Consider the following 16,957-nt stretch of genomic DNA (forward strand, 5'->3'; position numbering starts at 1 on the left):
CGGCCTGGGGGGCAGGCACGCACTGCAGGGGGTGCCCAAGGGGCCACGGCCATGAGGAGCAGCAGAAGGGGCACCAATGGGAAGTCACAGGGCATCATGAGTTTTCCAATGTGACAGGGACAGCCACTTCCCTTCTCTGGGCTCTGGTTTCCGCATGAGGTCCTATTCTCCTAGCTCCGCAGTCTGGAGCCTGGGGCCATGGTGGAGACAAGGCAGGCAGAGGCACCTATGCCCCCAGAGTCTTTCCCGCCTTCTTCCGGGGACCAGAGAATTCGGCACCCCCGCCAGGGCCAAGGAGAACCCTCCAGCCTCAAAGGTTGCACCCACCTGAGAGGAGCGGGGAGGCAATGCCCACCTACTAAGCCTGGGGAAGACACTAAGTGACTGACATTTAACCCTTGACATAGGGAAGGTGGCTCCAATCCAGGGAGCCCTGAGGCTCAGCGGGGAGCACCCAAGGCCAGCCCCATGGGAAGTACTCAAGGAAGGACTGGGTTTCAAGTCCACTGGCTCCTGGCTCAGCTGTCAGCTAAGTCTTGATGGCTCTCAAGCCTTGTAACAAACCTGCAGTCACAGCCCCACTGCCGGCTCAGCAAGGATTTCTCTGTGGTTCCCTGCGAAGCAAGCCCCAGCCTTCCAGCTCTCTGCCTTTTCAAGGGCAGCCCTCAGTCCACGCTCTTGACCAGAAGGGCCAGAAGAGGCTTCTTTCGAATTTCTTGGTAGATCGCTATCAAAATAGAAAATGGAAAGGCACCCCAGGGAATACCCCCAGGGGGCCACCAACCTGTCAGAGAAATGCAGGGATACCTTGCGGCTCTAACTCAGAAATGACACGTGTACGGGAAAATCAATCACCTGGTTCGTGTGCATCTTTGTTGTCTTTAATGTTTAGAATCCTGAGGATCCTACGTTAATTTCTACCACAACCCTCCAGCCTTCAATTACCTCCTATGGAGACAGAGCAGGGGTTAAGAAAGCCCAGGAGTGCCTGAGTGGCTCCATCAGTTAAGATATCGGCTCAGGTCACGATCTCGCTGTTTGTGGGTTTAAGCCCACACGTCGGGATCAGTTAAGACATCGGCTCAGGTCACGATCTCGCTGTTTGTGGGTTTGAGCCCACACGTCGGGCTCTGTGCTGACAGCTCAGAGCCTGGAGCCTGCTTTGGATTCTGTGTCTCCCTCTCTCTCTGCCCCTCCCCTGCTTGCACTCTGCCTCTCTCTCAAAAATAAACAAACATTAACAGAAATAATGAACGGGACAGCCCAGATTCAGTTCCTCACCACTGGCTATGTGACCATAGGTAAGTTACTCACCCTCTCTGCCCCTCCTAGATCTATTAAACAAGTAAGTGTCCATTGTGCAGCTAGAACAGTGCCTAGTTCAAACCAATCACTTTTTACATGTTAGTATTATTACTGGTGCTGACAGCCCTACACCCCAGGGGTATCAGACGTACAGCTCTAAGAAATTCTTTGAGGGGCACCTGGGTGGCTCAGTCGGTTAAGTGTCTGACTTCGGCTCAGGTCATGATCTCACAGTTCGTGGGTTCAAGCCCCGCGTGGGGCTCTGTGCTGACAGCTAGCTCAGAGCCTGGAGCCTCTTTCAGATTCTGCGTCTCCCTCTCTCTCTGACCCTCCCCTGCTCACGCTGTCTCTCTCTCTCTCAGAAATAAATAAAAAAAGAAAGAAAACATTTTTTAAAAAAAAGAAAGAAAGAAAGAAATGCTTTGAACTGGCTGCTTTCTCTCTAAGGCACAGGGAAGCTATGCAATCCAGGCCTCTGTGCTCACTGCCCTGAGGGGGATACAAGTGATAAAGGGGACTTGGCATCCAGGGAGGGGAAAACAAGATATACCAGGAACTCTATGCATATTCCTTCTCTAATCTTTCCAACGACCTGGAGGTCAAGGTTAAATATGGGTGGCACCCTCAGAGCAGGTGGGTCATTTGATCAAGGCCACAGGCACACTCAAACAGTGGTATTTCTCTGGCCCTCGATGCACTGGCAGAAGCAGAGTCACGCCAGGTATTTCTCTGGTTGAAGGCTAATCCCTGCAATGCACTAAACAGGTAAACAGCTACAAGGAAGGGAAGAGAAGGGCAATGTTCTTCGGGTGCCCACTGCATGCCAGGAATTCTGCCCAAGGTCACGTGGCAAAGTGGGTGGTGCATCAGAGGCTGAGCCCCTGGCCTGCCTGACTCCTGCAAGGGCCGGGGGACGCTAACTGAAAAAACGGGAACTTGAGCCGTGCTTGAAAAGACAGAAAGGACTAGAATAGGTAAATCCATACAGACAGAACACAAGGACTTAATGAGTCCGGGCTCTCCTTTCGCAGTGATGAAAATCGGCTGGAACTAGATAGAGATGCTAGCTGCACGCCATCATTACTGTACTAAATGCCACTGAATCGTTCACTGTGAAATGGTTGTTTGAATAATTGTTAAATCGATAACTGAGCAATTATTCGCTGTTTTAATGGTATAAAAACATAAATGTTTTTATGTTATGCTAATTTCACTTCAATTAAAAATATGTTTTTATGGGAAGGGCGATACTGGCCCAGAGCCCATTCCAGGCCCAAGGGACCATTATGGTAGGATTCGCCTAAGGGGGCGGCGGGGGACAAGAAGGCTCCAGACAGCACCCAGCCCCCACGCCCCCTGCTCTTCCATATTTCTGATTCCACTGTGGGGGTCTGATGCTAAGAGGCCTTCACTTCCACATCATCAGGCTACTAACAGGGAACAACAGGCACACTCCCGTTCGGGGAGGTTTGGTTACCAGGGGCCCTAAGACAGGTGGGTGAGGATACCCGATTCTCAACCAGGGCGATTTGGCCTCCACCACAGGACATTTGGCAACGTCTGCAGATATTTTCGGCACAACTCAGAAGGGGCGTGGAGCAGATGGAGGCCAGGGATGCTGTCAAACCTCTTACAGTGCACAGGACGGCCCCCACAGCAGAGAATTATCTGCCTATCAGTAGTGCTGCAGTTAGGAAATTCTGCCTTAAAGTACAAGTGATTATCCCATTTCTGAGATGATGAACCTGAGGCTCTGAGAGGCTAACCGAAACCTCCACTTGTGCTCTGAATCCCGTCTCCCATCATCTGCTCAAGGGCACACTCCAGCAACTGCCTGACTCAGTTTTATCTTCTCATCTGTGCAATTCTTTTCTTTTTTTTTTTTTTTAGTTTATTTATTTTGAGAGAAACAGCAACAGCATAAGTAGGGGAGGGGCAGAGAGAGAGAGAGAGAGAGAGAGAGAGAATCCCAAGCAGGGTCCACACCATCAGCGCACATATGCGGCTCGAACCCATGAAATCACAAGATCATGACCTGAGCCTAAACCAAGAATCGGACACTTAACTGACTGAGTCACCCGGGAGCCCCTCCTCTGTGTAATTCTTACCGCCTGCAAGGATGTCAGAATATCTCCCCCTGAGTTCACTAAAAGCCCCACCTGCACCCGCACGCCCTTCCAGCTGCCGGCCCATTTCTCCGCCACCCCGGCCAGCACAGCTCTCCCTTCACAGGAGAGCCAGCCCTGCCGTGACTGCTGCTCCGGGCTCTGCCCCGGGCCCTTCTGTTCCCATGGCCTTCACCTTGCACATCTGGAGGTACAGGTGGCGGCAAATGGCTCAATGATGTCATACAATGAACACGTGATACACTCAGAGCTATTCTGTGAGTTGTTCGTGCAATGCACCCTGCACAAGTGCAGTTAACACTGCATTTCTACGCATGAGGTGGGCTGTCTCAGATGACGTGTGTTCCCGGTTTTCACTGAATAAACCTGCACCTTTAATGTGCCCTAGGACAGAGGTCAGCAAACTTTTTCCATAAAGGGCCACACAGTAAACATTTTAGGCTTTGTGGGTCATACGGTCACAAGTACTCACCTCTGCTCTTATATCTCCAAAGCAGCCACAGACAATACAGTACTGAATGAGCAGAGCTGTCTGCAAGAACAGGCCTTGGGCTGACTCACCCTACGGGCCATATTTGGCCAACCACTGCCCTAGCACAATTAATCACACGGGGGTTTTAAACATCACACCAGCAGTGCCAGTGTTTCCAAGCTTTATGGCTACCCAGAAAGCAGTAAGACAGTTACATGTTAGGGGTTCCTGGAAGACTCTAGACCAGACCCACGCCTTCATCTTCCCTCACCCTACAAGCAACGGCCCACATCAGAGCCTCGCAAGGGACAGGCACACCATCAACATGTGGCCCCGCTGGGACGCACACCCGCTCCCGTCTGCAGGCACACAGGGGGCTTGGTGCTCTTGGTCCAATGATGAGTTTAGTGCCAATGTTTTTGTTTAATTTCGATGATCCCCCAAAACCCACCACTGTTCCAAAGCAGAAGCAAAAGAGAGTAAGCGCAGAGGGCAGACTCCTATAGGCCTGAGAGGCATGTACAAGCCCAAGACCAGATCTTCCTATCCCCCTCCCCCCCCCCCCCCCCCCCCCCCCCCCCCCCCCCCCCGGCCCCAGGCCTCCAGGGACAGGTGCAGAATGGAAATGAGTGCAGTGGGCAGGGAAGGCAGAAAAGGGGGAGAGGAAGGGACTGAGGGGTGCCTCTGGAGCGATGGCAGCCACTACCAGGCTCCAGCAGATAGCACCCCACAGCGGACAGCACCCCAAGCGGATGACACCCGCAGCAGACAACACCCTACAGTGGACAGCACCCCCAAGCTGATGGCACCCCACAGCAGACGGTACCCTGAGCGGACAGCACCCCATAGTGGACAGCACCCCATAGCCAACAGCACCCCGCAACGGATGTCACCCTGCAGTGGACAGCACCCCGAGCTGATGGCACCCCGCAGCAGAGAGCACCCCGCAGCGGATGGCACCCCATAGCTGACGGCACCCCAAGCACCCCGCAGCAACCCCAGCCTGCAGTCGCCCATCTTGTGGTTTTTCAAGAGGAGACAGAAACTCAGATTTTCAATGCAATTAGTTGGCACCTAATTTTAGAGCAGTGTTTCAGCCAACTCTGCCTGAACCAACGCAACACACCTAGGGGCCAGATCTGCTACCAGCCTCCTGTTCTGAGATACACGTTAACCCTTTATATCCACCGCGAGATGTGTGCTGGCAGCACCATCCTAACAGAGAAAGGACTTGAGGTTTGGGGAAGGGATCACTTGTCCCAGGAGCAGCGCACCAACACTTCACACACACACACACACACACACACACACACACACACACACACACCACACCACCCCCGCACCCAGGCCTTCCAGCCCCCACAAGAGCAGGCTGACAAACCAACCTCCCCGTGGCTGGCTCAAGTGTCACCTTCTGTGAGGACCCTTCCTGCCCCGGGCACAATACACTGCTCTCTACAGGGTGCCCCCATGACCCTCCAGCCACACCACAGCCCTAGTATAATCACCACCACAAAAAGGATTGTGGGGATCAGAAATCTCCTGGCACGTGCTTGTCCTTAACTGTGAGCCTTCTCACTCAGGTGGAACCAGCCCCACTCACAGACGGAGCTCAACCGGTGTTGAGTCAGGGCTCTGGAGTTAGGGTGTGTGGCTCCCCAAGTGGCTGCTGTAAATGGAGAGAAAAGATGGGGCGCTTGGGTGGCTCAGTCAGTTGAGCGTCCAACTTCGGCTAAGGTCATGATCTCATGGTTCGTGGGTTCGAGCCCTGCGTCGGGCTCTGTGGTGAGAGCTCAGAGCCTGAAGCCTGCTTCGGATTCTGTGTCTCCCTCTCTTTCTCTGCCCCTCCCCTGCTGTGTCTCTCAAAAATACATCAATGTTAAAAATAATAATGATAAATAAATAAACAGATGGAAAAGATAGAGCAAGCCAGACTCGGTAGCAGCCCCATGCGGGTAATGGGGTAATGGGCGGAGTGAAGCGGCCTGTTCTGTCTGCTCAGCATTTGCACATGAACGGATAAAGAGACTCCATTCTTCCCCAAAGTCCAGGCGCTAGTTCCCTGTACTGTGGGGTAAAGTGGCACAGCTGGGCCAGGACAAAAGGGCAGAGTGTCCAGCACCACACAATGGGAAGGGGCAGGCTCCGCTTCAAGGCAGAAAGATGGCCTCAGGCCATCCAAGTGGCCTTGTGATGTCTAAGATTAAAGACTAAGTCAACAGCATATTCATCAAAGGGGAAAGGATTTTCTCTAGAGCAGGGCTCAGCAAACATTTTCTGCAAAGAGAAATGGTAAATATTTTAGGCTTTGCCAGCCATACAGTCTCTGTCACAGCCACTCAATTCTGCCACTGTACAACAAAAGCAGTTGTAAACAATACTCAATGAATGGATGTGCTTGTGTTCCAATAAAACTTTATTCATAAAACAGGTGCCCAGCACAGTTTGCCAATCTCTGCTTACAAAAAAAACAAAAACAAAAACAAAACACTAGAAACACACTGTGCAAGCATTTTGAAGGGAAAATGTATCTTCCTTCATGGCTGGAGAAATGCAAATCATAAACCTACTAAATTAGCTGCCACATGTTACTATTATATAACTACTCAGTTCACCAAGAAAACACTGAAGATGCAATTCTCCATCGCTGGACAGTATGGGGAGGCGGGGACACACCAAGCCAACAATGTATCGCTGTGGTAGGTTCTGAAAAGACATGTGGCAGTGAATACAAAAAGTTACCAAAGTATCAAAATTCCTCCCTGACACCCTGCAAACCAAGCTACAGAGGAGGAAGTGGGGGAAAAGAGAAAAGGAATAAGGGACTATTTCACCAGCTCCTCTATGCTCCAGGTACTAAGGCGCTACAGGCTCATCACTTGCTTTAAATTGCATTTTCTGATGAGGGAATTAAGGGTCAGAGAAGTTCAAGAACATACTCAGGCTCTTCCACAGGGAGTTAAATCCAGGACTGTCTTGGACTTTGTCCCACAACACCACAGTAACTGCCTAACCGAAGCATCACGGGCACTCAGACTTTCCCTGTAGTATTCTGGAACAGGGGTGAGCAAACAAACCAAATCCAGCTGCTGCCTGTTCTTCTAAATAAAGCTTTATTGGAACACAGCCCCATCCTTTCATTTATTGATTGCCTGTGCTGCTTTTATGCTACAAGGATGAGTAGTTGGGACGGAGACCAGATGGCCCACGAAGCAGAAAATATTTATTATCTGGGTCTTTACAGAAAACGCTTGCCAATTCTATCCTAGAACATCGTAAAGGAATTCCACTTTCTTTTCCTACAATGGTACATCCATTTGGTGGCATGTTATGCAGCCTTTTTAAAAAATTGTGACAGGAAGGCACATGGATAAATTCTATAATGTAAGTGGAAACACTAATTCAGATGTAGACTCAAGGCAATTATGTAAAATGCATATGCACTGAGCAGAGAGGGAAGTGCAATACCTATAAATCTAAATATTTAATGTTCTAGGGAAGAATGTCTATAGGGATACTCCATATATTCACAATAATATTTAAAGTCATTTGGAGTTTTTTGCTTTTTTCTTTTTTATTTATTTATTTATTTATTTATTTTTAAGACGAGGGAAGAAAGAGCAGATCACAAAATATGCAGACTCAGGCAAGGAAAAATAAGATGCGGTAGACAAGGTCCTCTCCAAGTAGGAAGCCAGGGAGCCCAGGCCCCGCGGGGTGCTAGAGGGAGGAAGTACCAGCACAGCACCAGGCCCCTGGAGGGCTCCCCGGCAGGCAAGCAAAAGTCAGGGCTGGCGGGGGGAGGGGGTGTGGAGCCCTCACTCCCCATGAAGGCTTCAAACTGCTACAATCCACCCCGCCCACCTCAGTGAGATGTCAAGTCTTACCCCTTTCAGCTGCTCAGTAGCAAAACTCTGAGTAACGCTCCCCCCCCTCCACTTTCCTCAGGTCTCTACTCACATCTCACCTTCGCTGACTGCTCCATTCAAAATTGCAACAGCCCTCTCCCGTCAGTTCATCCTCCACCCCGACAACAAGCAGTCAGATGCCACCCTTGGGCTCTGGGCTGGGCGTACAACCCAGACCCGGCCAACGAAGCCACAGGGCTGGGCTCCAGGAGGGCCACACAGCCTGCCAGGCTGCCGTGAGTCAGCCCCAGGGCTTCTGCGGGAGCGACTGGGAAAGAGGCCCAGTCGTTCGGAGGTTGCTACACTGTAGGATGTGACCCAAGAGCTCTTGGTGGCCATCATGCCTCCGTGGGGTGGAGGCTGCTGGAGGATGAAGCCAACCAAGAGGAGAGGAGAGGAGAGTTCCGAAATGGACAGGGAGGTCATCCGGATGATGCTCTAAGCACAGCCCCATCCCTAGACCTCTCCGTTACAAGATGCTTTAAACTCCGATTTGTCTGAAATCAGCTTCGGCCACAGGCAACTGAAGTCGTGGCCAACACATCCCTGACTCCAACAAAACCTTTTCGGTCCATCCATTCAATGTGCTTCCACAGCCACCAACAGTCCAGCTGTCTGCTAAGTGATGGATGCAGCATCAAACTGTCATTCAGTAAAAGTCTGCTGAATGTTGAACCCTGAACTTCCGGCCAGGGTCTGCTGCCGAGAGCCCTCATACCTTCCGGCAGCATTGTAAACCACTTTGAAAGCAAAAGCACTCAAGAGCTATCAACGCTTCCATTTTACAGCTACCTCAGTGAAATCATCCTAAAGACATGTCCATCTAAGGGAAAGAAAACTACCTTAAACAAAAATGTTTATTGCATCATTACTTATTATAGAAACCGAAAAAAAAATCAGAGGAAAACAAGCTAAGTGTCCAAAAGTAGAATCAAATAGTATAGTTTAAAAATTCTACTACATGTGGGGCGCCTGGGTGGCTCTGTCAGCTGAGCGCCCAACTTTGGCTCAGGTCATGATCTCATGGTTCACAAGTTCAAGCCCCACATCGGTCTCTGTGCTGACAGCTCAGAGCCTGGAGCCTGCTTTAAATTCTGTTCTCCCTCTGCCCTTCCCCTCCTCACGCTGTGTCTCTCTCTCTCTCAAAAATAAATTTAAAAATATTAAAAATTTTAAAAAATTAAAATCCATCCATGGAAATCGATGGATTAATGACAGATTATGAAGCCTATAAAAGTGATCAAATATGAAGATCATGTAGTAATGTCACAAAGCTTTATCCTAAAATGTTAAGGGTAAAAGCAAAATGCAAATTTCTATGGTGATGGTAAAATTACTTCGGCTCTTATCAGTGTTTCTCAACCTTTCATTCATTACCTTCCCCCTTCGGATCCCTTTCAGACATTGTTTTTAATCATCCCCTCCGTGAAATTTTAATACTGCAAATACATTGTATATCTGTTTACATACTGCATGTGTATCTGTGCTTTACACGTAACACTAAAATTTCTTTCTCTCTCGAGAACCAACTCTCACCCCCACTGACAACGCACGGCCTATGTACAGACAAGATGGCGGCAGGATGGAAGGCGCTTTATCTGGAAGCACCTTCACACTGCCAGAATTCAGAGAGGTCCAAAAAATCTTGGATTTTAGTTTCATATTTTAAGAGCTCTAAGAACTCGATTTCCTATCGGTTACAAAAAAAGAACCAGGAGAGGTGATGTCGATGGGATTTAGTCCATTGCCACTTACAGCACAGGACATGGTCAAGTATTTGCTGAGGGTAGAACACTTACTTCTTACAATCTGCCATAATAGATCAACCCAGTGCCTTCGTTAGGGGGAGAAAAAAGTTGATATCATCGCTTTTTCTGCTTTGAATGAAAACCACAACATTCTTGTTTCCATTCACTCGCTTCAGCTCATTCTTTATCCCAAACACAAGCTGTTGCTGGAAAGAACCCAGCCAATGTCAAAGAGAAAACCATGACCCTCAGCATTCCGGAAAAACAAGATAAAGCTGCCAAAATGTACACAAACACCAGGCAATAAACGGCAGCAAATTACCCACTAAGCCCCAAACTCTGATATATTTGACCTCTTTAGGTCTAGCTCTTCCCACCCTTGAAACGGGGCTTTCAGCGTCTCACTAACTTAAAGATTCTTGACAGACTTATAACTGATGCAAATGAGCATCAAGGACCTTCAAATATAGTCTTACAAAAAAAAAAAAAAAGGTGCTTTTGAATCATGACTTTCTGGTCCTTCGAGTTCTACTTTCTAAATACGAGCAAAAGCATTATCTGACAATCATCATTCCTTAGCTCGAGCAGGCTGGTAATCAAGTATTCCTACCTTCTGGATTCTTTAAAGAGAAACAAACAAATCACGACCAGCTATTACCCTAAAACAACCACCCACGCATAGCACGGATCCTTCCTACTGGCAATGCTTCACCTCTATACACATATATGAATCCACAAACATTGTTTCATATACATGCTTTAATGTGCATCAAGGTATATATTTTAGTATATTTCTGCACTCTCCTCCTTTTTAGAGAATGTTAATGTTGAGATACAGCCACAAGGATATGTGTAAGTCCATTTGATTCCTTTTAACGTCCTTGAGGTTTTCCATCATGTGACCACTCATCACAGTTGTTCCCACCTCATGACACCATTCATCTTGTGTGCATTACCTGGGCCTTCCGCTTCCTGCTTATCTGCACTTCATGCATTTGGCTTTGAAAACAGCTGACCTCTGACTCAAACATTTTCAACTACAAAATACAGTAGACTCTAACTGCCAATTTACAGGAAATACAAGAGACTGAGACACATGTCAGACCACACCAAAAGGATACAATCAGCAAAATCCCACAAAGAAACAGTCTATCCTGTAACAACCGGGATATTTTACATCAAAAACTGCAAGGGATAAAGCAGAGAGATGAGGGGCGGCTGGGTGGCTCAGTCGGTTAAGCGTCCAACTCACGGTTTGTGGGTTCGAGCCCCGCCTCAGACTCTGTGCTGACAGCCAGCTCAGAGCCTGGAGCCTGTTTCAGATTCTGTGTCTCCCTCTCTCTCTAACCCTCCCCTGCTCACGCTGTCTCCCTCTTTCTCTTTCTCTCTCTCAGAAATAAATAAAAACATTAAAAAAAAAAAAAACAGAGATGAAAGGGCAACCTATTAGTTTACAAAAAATTTTTTTTAATTTTTTATTGTTTATTTTTGAGAGAGACACAGAGCCCAAGTGGGGGAGTGGCAGAGAGAGGGAGACACAGAATCCAAAGCAGGCTCCTGGCTCTGAGCTGTCAGCACAGAGGCCGAAGCAGGGGCTCAAACTCACAAACTGTGAGATCATGACCTGAGCTAAAGTCAGATGCTTAACCAACTGAGCCATCCAGGCGCCCCTAAAAAAAATTTTTTTTTCTTCAAAGGATATCATCAAGAAAGTTAAAACACACACATACACAAAATGGGAGAAATTCTTATAAATAATACATCTAAGGGACTTGTACCCAGAAACTATATAGAATTCTTACAGCTCAACAATAAAAACAACCCCATTTAAAAATGGACAAAGGAGGGGCGCCCGGGTGGCTTAGTCGGTTAAGCGTCCGACTTTCGCTCAGGTCATGATCTCGCGGTTCGTGGGTTCGAGCCCCGCGTCAGGCTCTGTGCTGACTGCCAGCTCAGAGCCTGGAGCCTGTTTCAGAGTCTGTGACTCCCTCTCTCTCTGACCCTCCCCTGCTCACGCTGTCTCTCTCTCTCTCCTAGAAATAAATAAAAAACATTAAAAAAAAATTTTTTTTTTAAAAATGGACAAAGGAGGGGCGTCTGGGTGGCTCAGTTGGTTGAGCATCTGACTTCAGCTCAGGTCATGATCTCACAGTTTGTGAGTTTGAGCCACACGTAGGGCTCTGTGCTGATGGCTCAGAGCCTGGAGCCTGCTGCAAATTCTGTGTCTCCTTCTCTCTCTGCCCCTCCCCTACTTGTGCTCTGTCTCTCTATGTCTCTCAAAGATAAATGTAAAAAAAAATTTAATAAAAAAAATGGACAAAGGATTCTGAGCAGACATTTCTCCAAAGAACATACAAACGAAGAGCCAATAAGCACATGAAAATATGCTCAACACCACTGATCATTAGGGAAATGCAAATCAAAACCACAAGAAGATACCACTTCACACCCACTCAGATTGGCTATGATCAAAAAGCTGTTGGCAAAGATGTGAAGAAACCAGAACCTTCATGCAGCACTGCTAGGAATGGAAAATAGTGCGGCCACTTTGTAAATCTGTCTGATAGTTCCTCAAATGGGGCAGGCAATTCTACTCTTAGATATCCACCCAAGAGAAATGAAAAGATACACCCATACAAAAACTTGGAGATACACCCATACAAAAACTTGGACATAAATGTTCAGAGCAGCATTATTCCTAAAGGGGCCAAAATGCAGCAACAAGTCAACTGAAAACTGGCTAAACAAAACAGAGAACATCCAATGAAATATTATTCAAACACAAAATGGAATGAAGTATAGTTCCATGCCACAATATGGCAGAGCTTAGAAGGATAACTTAGTGAAAAGAGTCTGACACAAAAGGTTACATATTGCGTGATTCAATCTATGTGAAATATTCGCAATAGGTAAATCCATAGATTAGAGGCTGTCTGGAGCTAAGGAGAGGGAGAATGAGTGTTTCTTTCTGGACTAACGAAAATGTTCTCAAACTGATTATGCTGATGCATGCACAACTCTGTGAATATACTAAACACTAAAAAGATAACAAACTAAAAAAGAGAGAGATCTAAAAGACTTAAAAAACACACCAATTTGCATTGTTTAAACCTTATTTATATCCTGAGTCTAAAAAAAAACACTATACAATTATAAGGCAACCGTGGAAATTTTAACCTTGAGCATCTAATATTAATGAATTGCTGCTCATTTCTTAAAGGTATGACAATGAAATTGAGCTAGGTTTTTAAAGAAAAGAGTCCCTATACTTTAGAGATACATATTAAAATATTTACAGATGAAAGGATCTGGTTAGTGTCTAGGATTTGCTTCAAAATAAACTTGGACAGAGGTAAGAAATAGGTATAGAGGGGAAGTGATCATGAGATGGTCAGTGCCCATTAGACTATTCTCTCCACTTTAGAGATGTTTAAAATTTTCTATTTTAAAAAAAGGACAGAGGAAAGAGAGGACATACTTCAATGCAACATTATTTTAAGGTGCCCCCATCATCAATCCCAAGGGTGGGAAAACCCTGTTTTAACTGTATTTTCAAGAAATGTGAAGGAGGCTGGGCACCTGGGCTGCTCAGTCGGCTAAGGGTCCAACTTTGGCTCAGGTCACCATCTCACAGTTCATGGGCTCAAACCCTGCATCAGGCTCTGTGCTGACTGCTCAGAGCCTGGAGCCTGCTTCGGATTGTATCTCTCTTTGTCTCTCCCTTGCTCATGCTCTCTCTCTCTCTCTCTCTCTCTCTCAAAAATAAACATTAAAAAAAAAGTGAAGGGGATAATTGGAGGATGGGGGTCAAAAGATACAAAATTCCAGTTATAAGATACATAAGCACTAGAAATGTCAAGTAGAACAGGTCAACACAGTGGTACGATGTCTAGGAAAGAGTTAAGAGAGGAAATCCTAACAGTTCTCATCACGAAGAAAAAAAATTTCTTCTTTTCTTTTTACTGTATCCAAGAAGGTAGATGTTAGCTGAACCTATCATGGTAATCATTTCACCATATATGGCAATCACCCTGTATGCCTTAAACTTACACAGTGATGTCAATTATTTGTCAATAAAACTAGAGGGAAAAAAAACTGAAAATACCTCCAACTCCCTTCCGTCCTCAGCAACCATTTTTCGGCCTCAATTACAATCTCTCCAAAAGAAGGCTGTCATCCATCCTGAACACTTTTTCCTTAAAAAGCCATCTGTTGGTTTCCTTTTGTAATGATTTTTTTAAATAAATTTTAAAACGTCCTTATCTTTGATATTAAGTTAGTTTTGAAAGCTACATCATCAATTTCCCTTGGCTTGTCAATCTCACTAGCACCTGGGACCAAGGCAGGAGAATGGTCCAGAATTTGAGGCACAATCTCCTCCTGTATCTTCAAGGCATACTTAGCCCCAGCCCTGTCCCAGCGCTGGGTCAGAAAACCACCCCACCCGAACCTCGGCTGGGTCCTGATGTCCCCGACAACCGCACTCAGTTCCTGCCTACACACCCCCAGAAGCACAGTACCAAGCACTTTACCTCAGTTACAGTTATTTAGTCATCGCAACAAGCCTAGGTGACAAGTACTCTTACCTACCCCCATTTTGCTGGGACTTCCAGCATGGCCAAGTAACTTACTCTAAATCATACAGCTTTTTCTAGCAGAGTCAGGATTTGAACTCAGGCGTCTGGCTCCAGGGCCTGCACTTACACCAGGTTCCTGTATTACCTCTTGGGTAGAAACCAGCTCATCACCTCTTTGCTGTGGGATGGATCACTAATGTTCAGGGGCCAGGAACTTTAATCAGGCCAAAAGCCATTTGCTCTGACAACAGAAGCTGGTCCATCTTCCAAGGAACGCCCTTCCCAGCTCCCTCACTGGGACCAACTTCACAAATCTTGCTCTTGAAGGGCAAAACAAAAGGCGCATGACTTGTAAAAAGTATGACCCATGGAGATAACTCAAAAGTTAAACATTAAGAGAGACACCTCCTCGCTACCTACCCCCAACCTCCAGAAATGCCTGGGTGAAAGGCTAGGGCCACCAGAGCTGGATGCAGGGACACTTGAGAGACAATTCCACAGCTGAGAGGAAAACAGGCAGTGTGAGGGTAGGCGGATCCTCCTAAGAAAACCCGGATCCCAGTCAGGGCGGGCTGAGAGGCTTCCCGAAGTCACTCCCCACATACACCACCACCCAGGAATGACTTAGCACCAAAACACCAACAGACCGCCTCAGAGAAGGGCTGAGAATACGCGTCCAAGCCTAGGGACTCAACTTCAGAAACACTGAGGACAGGCTGTCCACACCCACCTCCCTCCCACTCCCGGCCTCCCCACCAAAACCACACCCCTCCCTGCGGGCGGGGGCGGGTGGGCTGGGACCTGCGACGAGACGGTCCCCAGATGGGTTCAGTGTGGGGCAAGAAGGGAAGGGGGTGCAGGACAGGGCCAGGGAGACCTCAAATGAGCCAGGGAAAGAAGTGAAAGGGGCGGGAGTATGAAAAATCATAATAATAACCAAAATGTAAGAAGCAGAGGCCAGTAGGAAAACTAAGAGAGTAACTGGGAACCACTAGGGATGCGGACAGCAAAGCACCGGGGGACAGGGCGCAAGGGAATGGGAGGCCGAGGAAGACAAAGAGGCTGGAGAACTCACAGTCCTCTGGGGATCGGGAGCCCCGGGGGCTCGGGGCTCAGGGGTCAGGAAGCTGTCTGGAGAAGACACCCTGCCTGCCCGGCGACTGGAGTCCCCGCGCACAAGGGGCCTGGGAATGCGAATGGTCAGGGAGCAGAGGGGCCTGGAGCTGAAGCTGGGACCGGGGGGTCCAGGAGTTAGGAGGGACTGAGACCCGGGGGTCTGAGAACCGGGACAGTGGGGACCGGGCACGGAGGTGGGAGCGCTGGGAGACACCGGCGGTGAGGAGACAGGTGTCTGGGAGCTGGCTGTAAGTGGTGGACAGGAGGCTGGGGTCTGGGAGTGCCTGGGCTCGGGTCGCCGGAGAAGTGCAGGTGACCAGGGTCCAGCTCCCGGGCGTTCACGGAGGTCTGCGAGCGACGGGACAGGGGCTGGCCCGCAAGCGGGACGCGGGGACTCGGGGGCCGGAGTATGCAGCTGGAGCGGCGGGAGCCGGGGCGGCCGGGCCGGGTGACAGCGGCGAGGCCGCCACTCACCGCTCATGGTGCTGCTCCCGGGCCGGTGCCTGCGCCGCGCTGCCGCCACTGCCGCCACTGCCGCCGCCGGGGCTCCAGACAGGCCGGGAGACAGCGCGCCGCCCCGCCCGCCCCGCCCCGGAAGTGGAGCGCCGCCGCCGCGGACCCGCCCACCGACCCGGAAGGTAAACACTGGAGCCGGCGCTGCGGCACGGCGGTCGTGCGGCGGGGACTCGCACGGGTCGGAGGCGCCCGCCGGGCCACGGGGGTGCGAGAGTGCCCGGGCCTGCCCGACTGCGGCGGGGCGCGACGCGACGCTCCCCTCCTGGGCCCACAGCTCGACCGGGAGACAGTGAACAGGCCACGAGAAACGGGCCAACACCGTTCCAGAGAGTAATAGGAACTGAGAAGGGAAATAAAAAAGGGTAACGGGCCAAAGCGCGGGAACGCGGGAGGTGGACAGCCCCCCGGAGGGCGCCCCTAAGGCGACGACCTTTGAGCCGAGACCTGGATGGTGGCTGGGAGACGGCCCGGGAAGACGGGCACAGGAAAGGTGTTCCAGAAGGAACAGCACATGCGAAGGCCCTGACTTGAGGGGTTGACTGGAGACAGAGGGTGAGTGAGAAAAGAGCGTTCAGAGAGAGGAGAGAGAACTAGGTGGAGGGCCTTGCAGGCGGCGGTGAGGGCCCTGGACTCTTCTGTGTAACTTTTAAGTAGATAAGGGAACCGGAAGCCACTGCAAGAGTTTACGCAGAGGAGTGACGATCTGAATTAGGGGCCAAGACAATTGCTCTTCCTGGGTTGAGAATGAATTGCTGTGGAGCAGGGTGGGGAAGAGGCAGCTGGTTAGGGAGCTGTTTCAATCAGTGGCCCAGCAAGAAAGCGTATGCCTGGGGCTGGGGTGCCGGCGTTGGACTTGAAGGTGTGTGAAGTATGTGCCATCACGTGTGCATAATGTAAAGCCCAGGTTACTGCCCCATTTTACACACTGGGGAAAGGGGACCCACCAAGGTTAAAAGGGCGTTTTTCCACATTGTCTTGCCCTCCACTGGGAGTAAAAAAATAACACCTTACATCACAACCCAGTACACGCATGCGTGGTTAAAGGAGACGTTTAAAGAAAAACAGTTCTGTTGGTAATGTATTCCTTCCTATTTTTCTTTCTTTTTTTTTTTAATGCGACTGAGACAGTTGATTGATCCACCGATAAATCTTGACCCCGAGTTGAGAACACTGAATTGAGGACCAAACC

At 49.1% G+C, this 16,957-nt stretch overlaps 1 protein-coding gene across 2 annotated transcripts in view; it reads right to left on the reverse strand.

The window, feature by feature from the left end:
- The window catches only part of SNX29 (sorting nexin 29), a 497,164-nt gene extending 481,374 nt beyond the window's left edge, over positions 1–15,790 (reverse strand). For both annotated transcript variants that reach the window (XM_039233571.1, XM_039233572.1), the window contains exon 1: positions 15,727–15,790. In XM_039233571.1, coding sequence (XP_039089502.1) covers positions 15,727–15,733 — 7 coding nt within the window. In that variant the 5' untranslated portion in view covers positions 15,734–15,790. The remainder of the gene's footprint in view (positions 1–15,726) is intronic.
- Between the last annotated feature and the right edge of the window lie 1,167 nt (positions 15,791–16,957).

Source organism: Hyaena hyaena, unplaced genomic scaffold, assembly GCF_003009895.1.
Source record: "Hyaena hyaena isolate Hyena2069 unplaced genomic scaffold, ASM300989v1 scaffold_76, whole genome shotgun sequence".
NCBI lineage: Eukaryota > Metazoa > Chordata > Mammalia > Carnivora > Hyaenidae > Hyaena > Hyaena hyaena.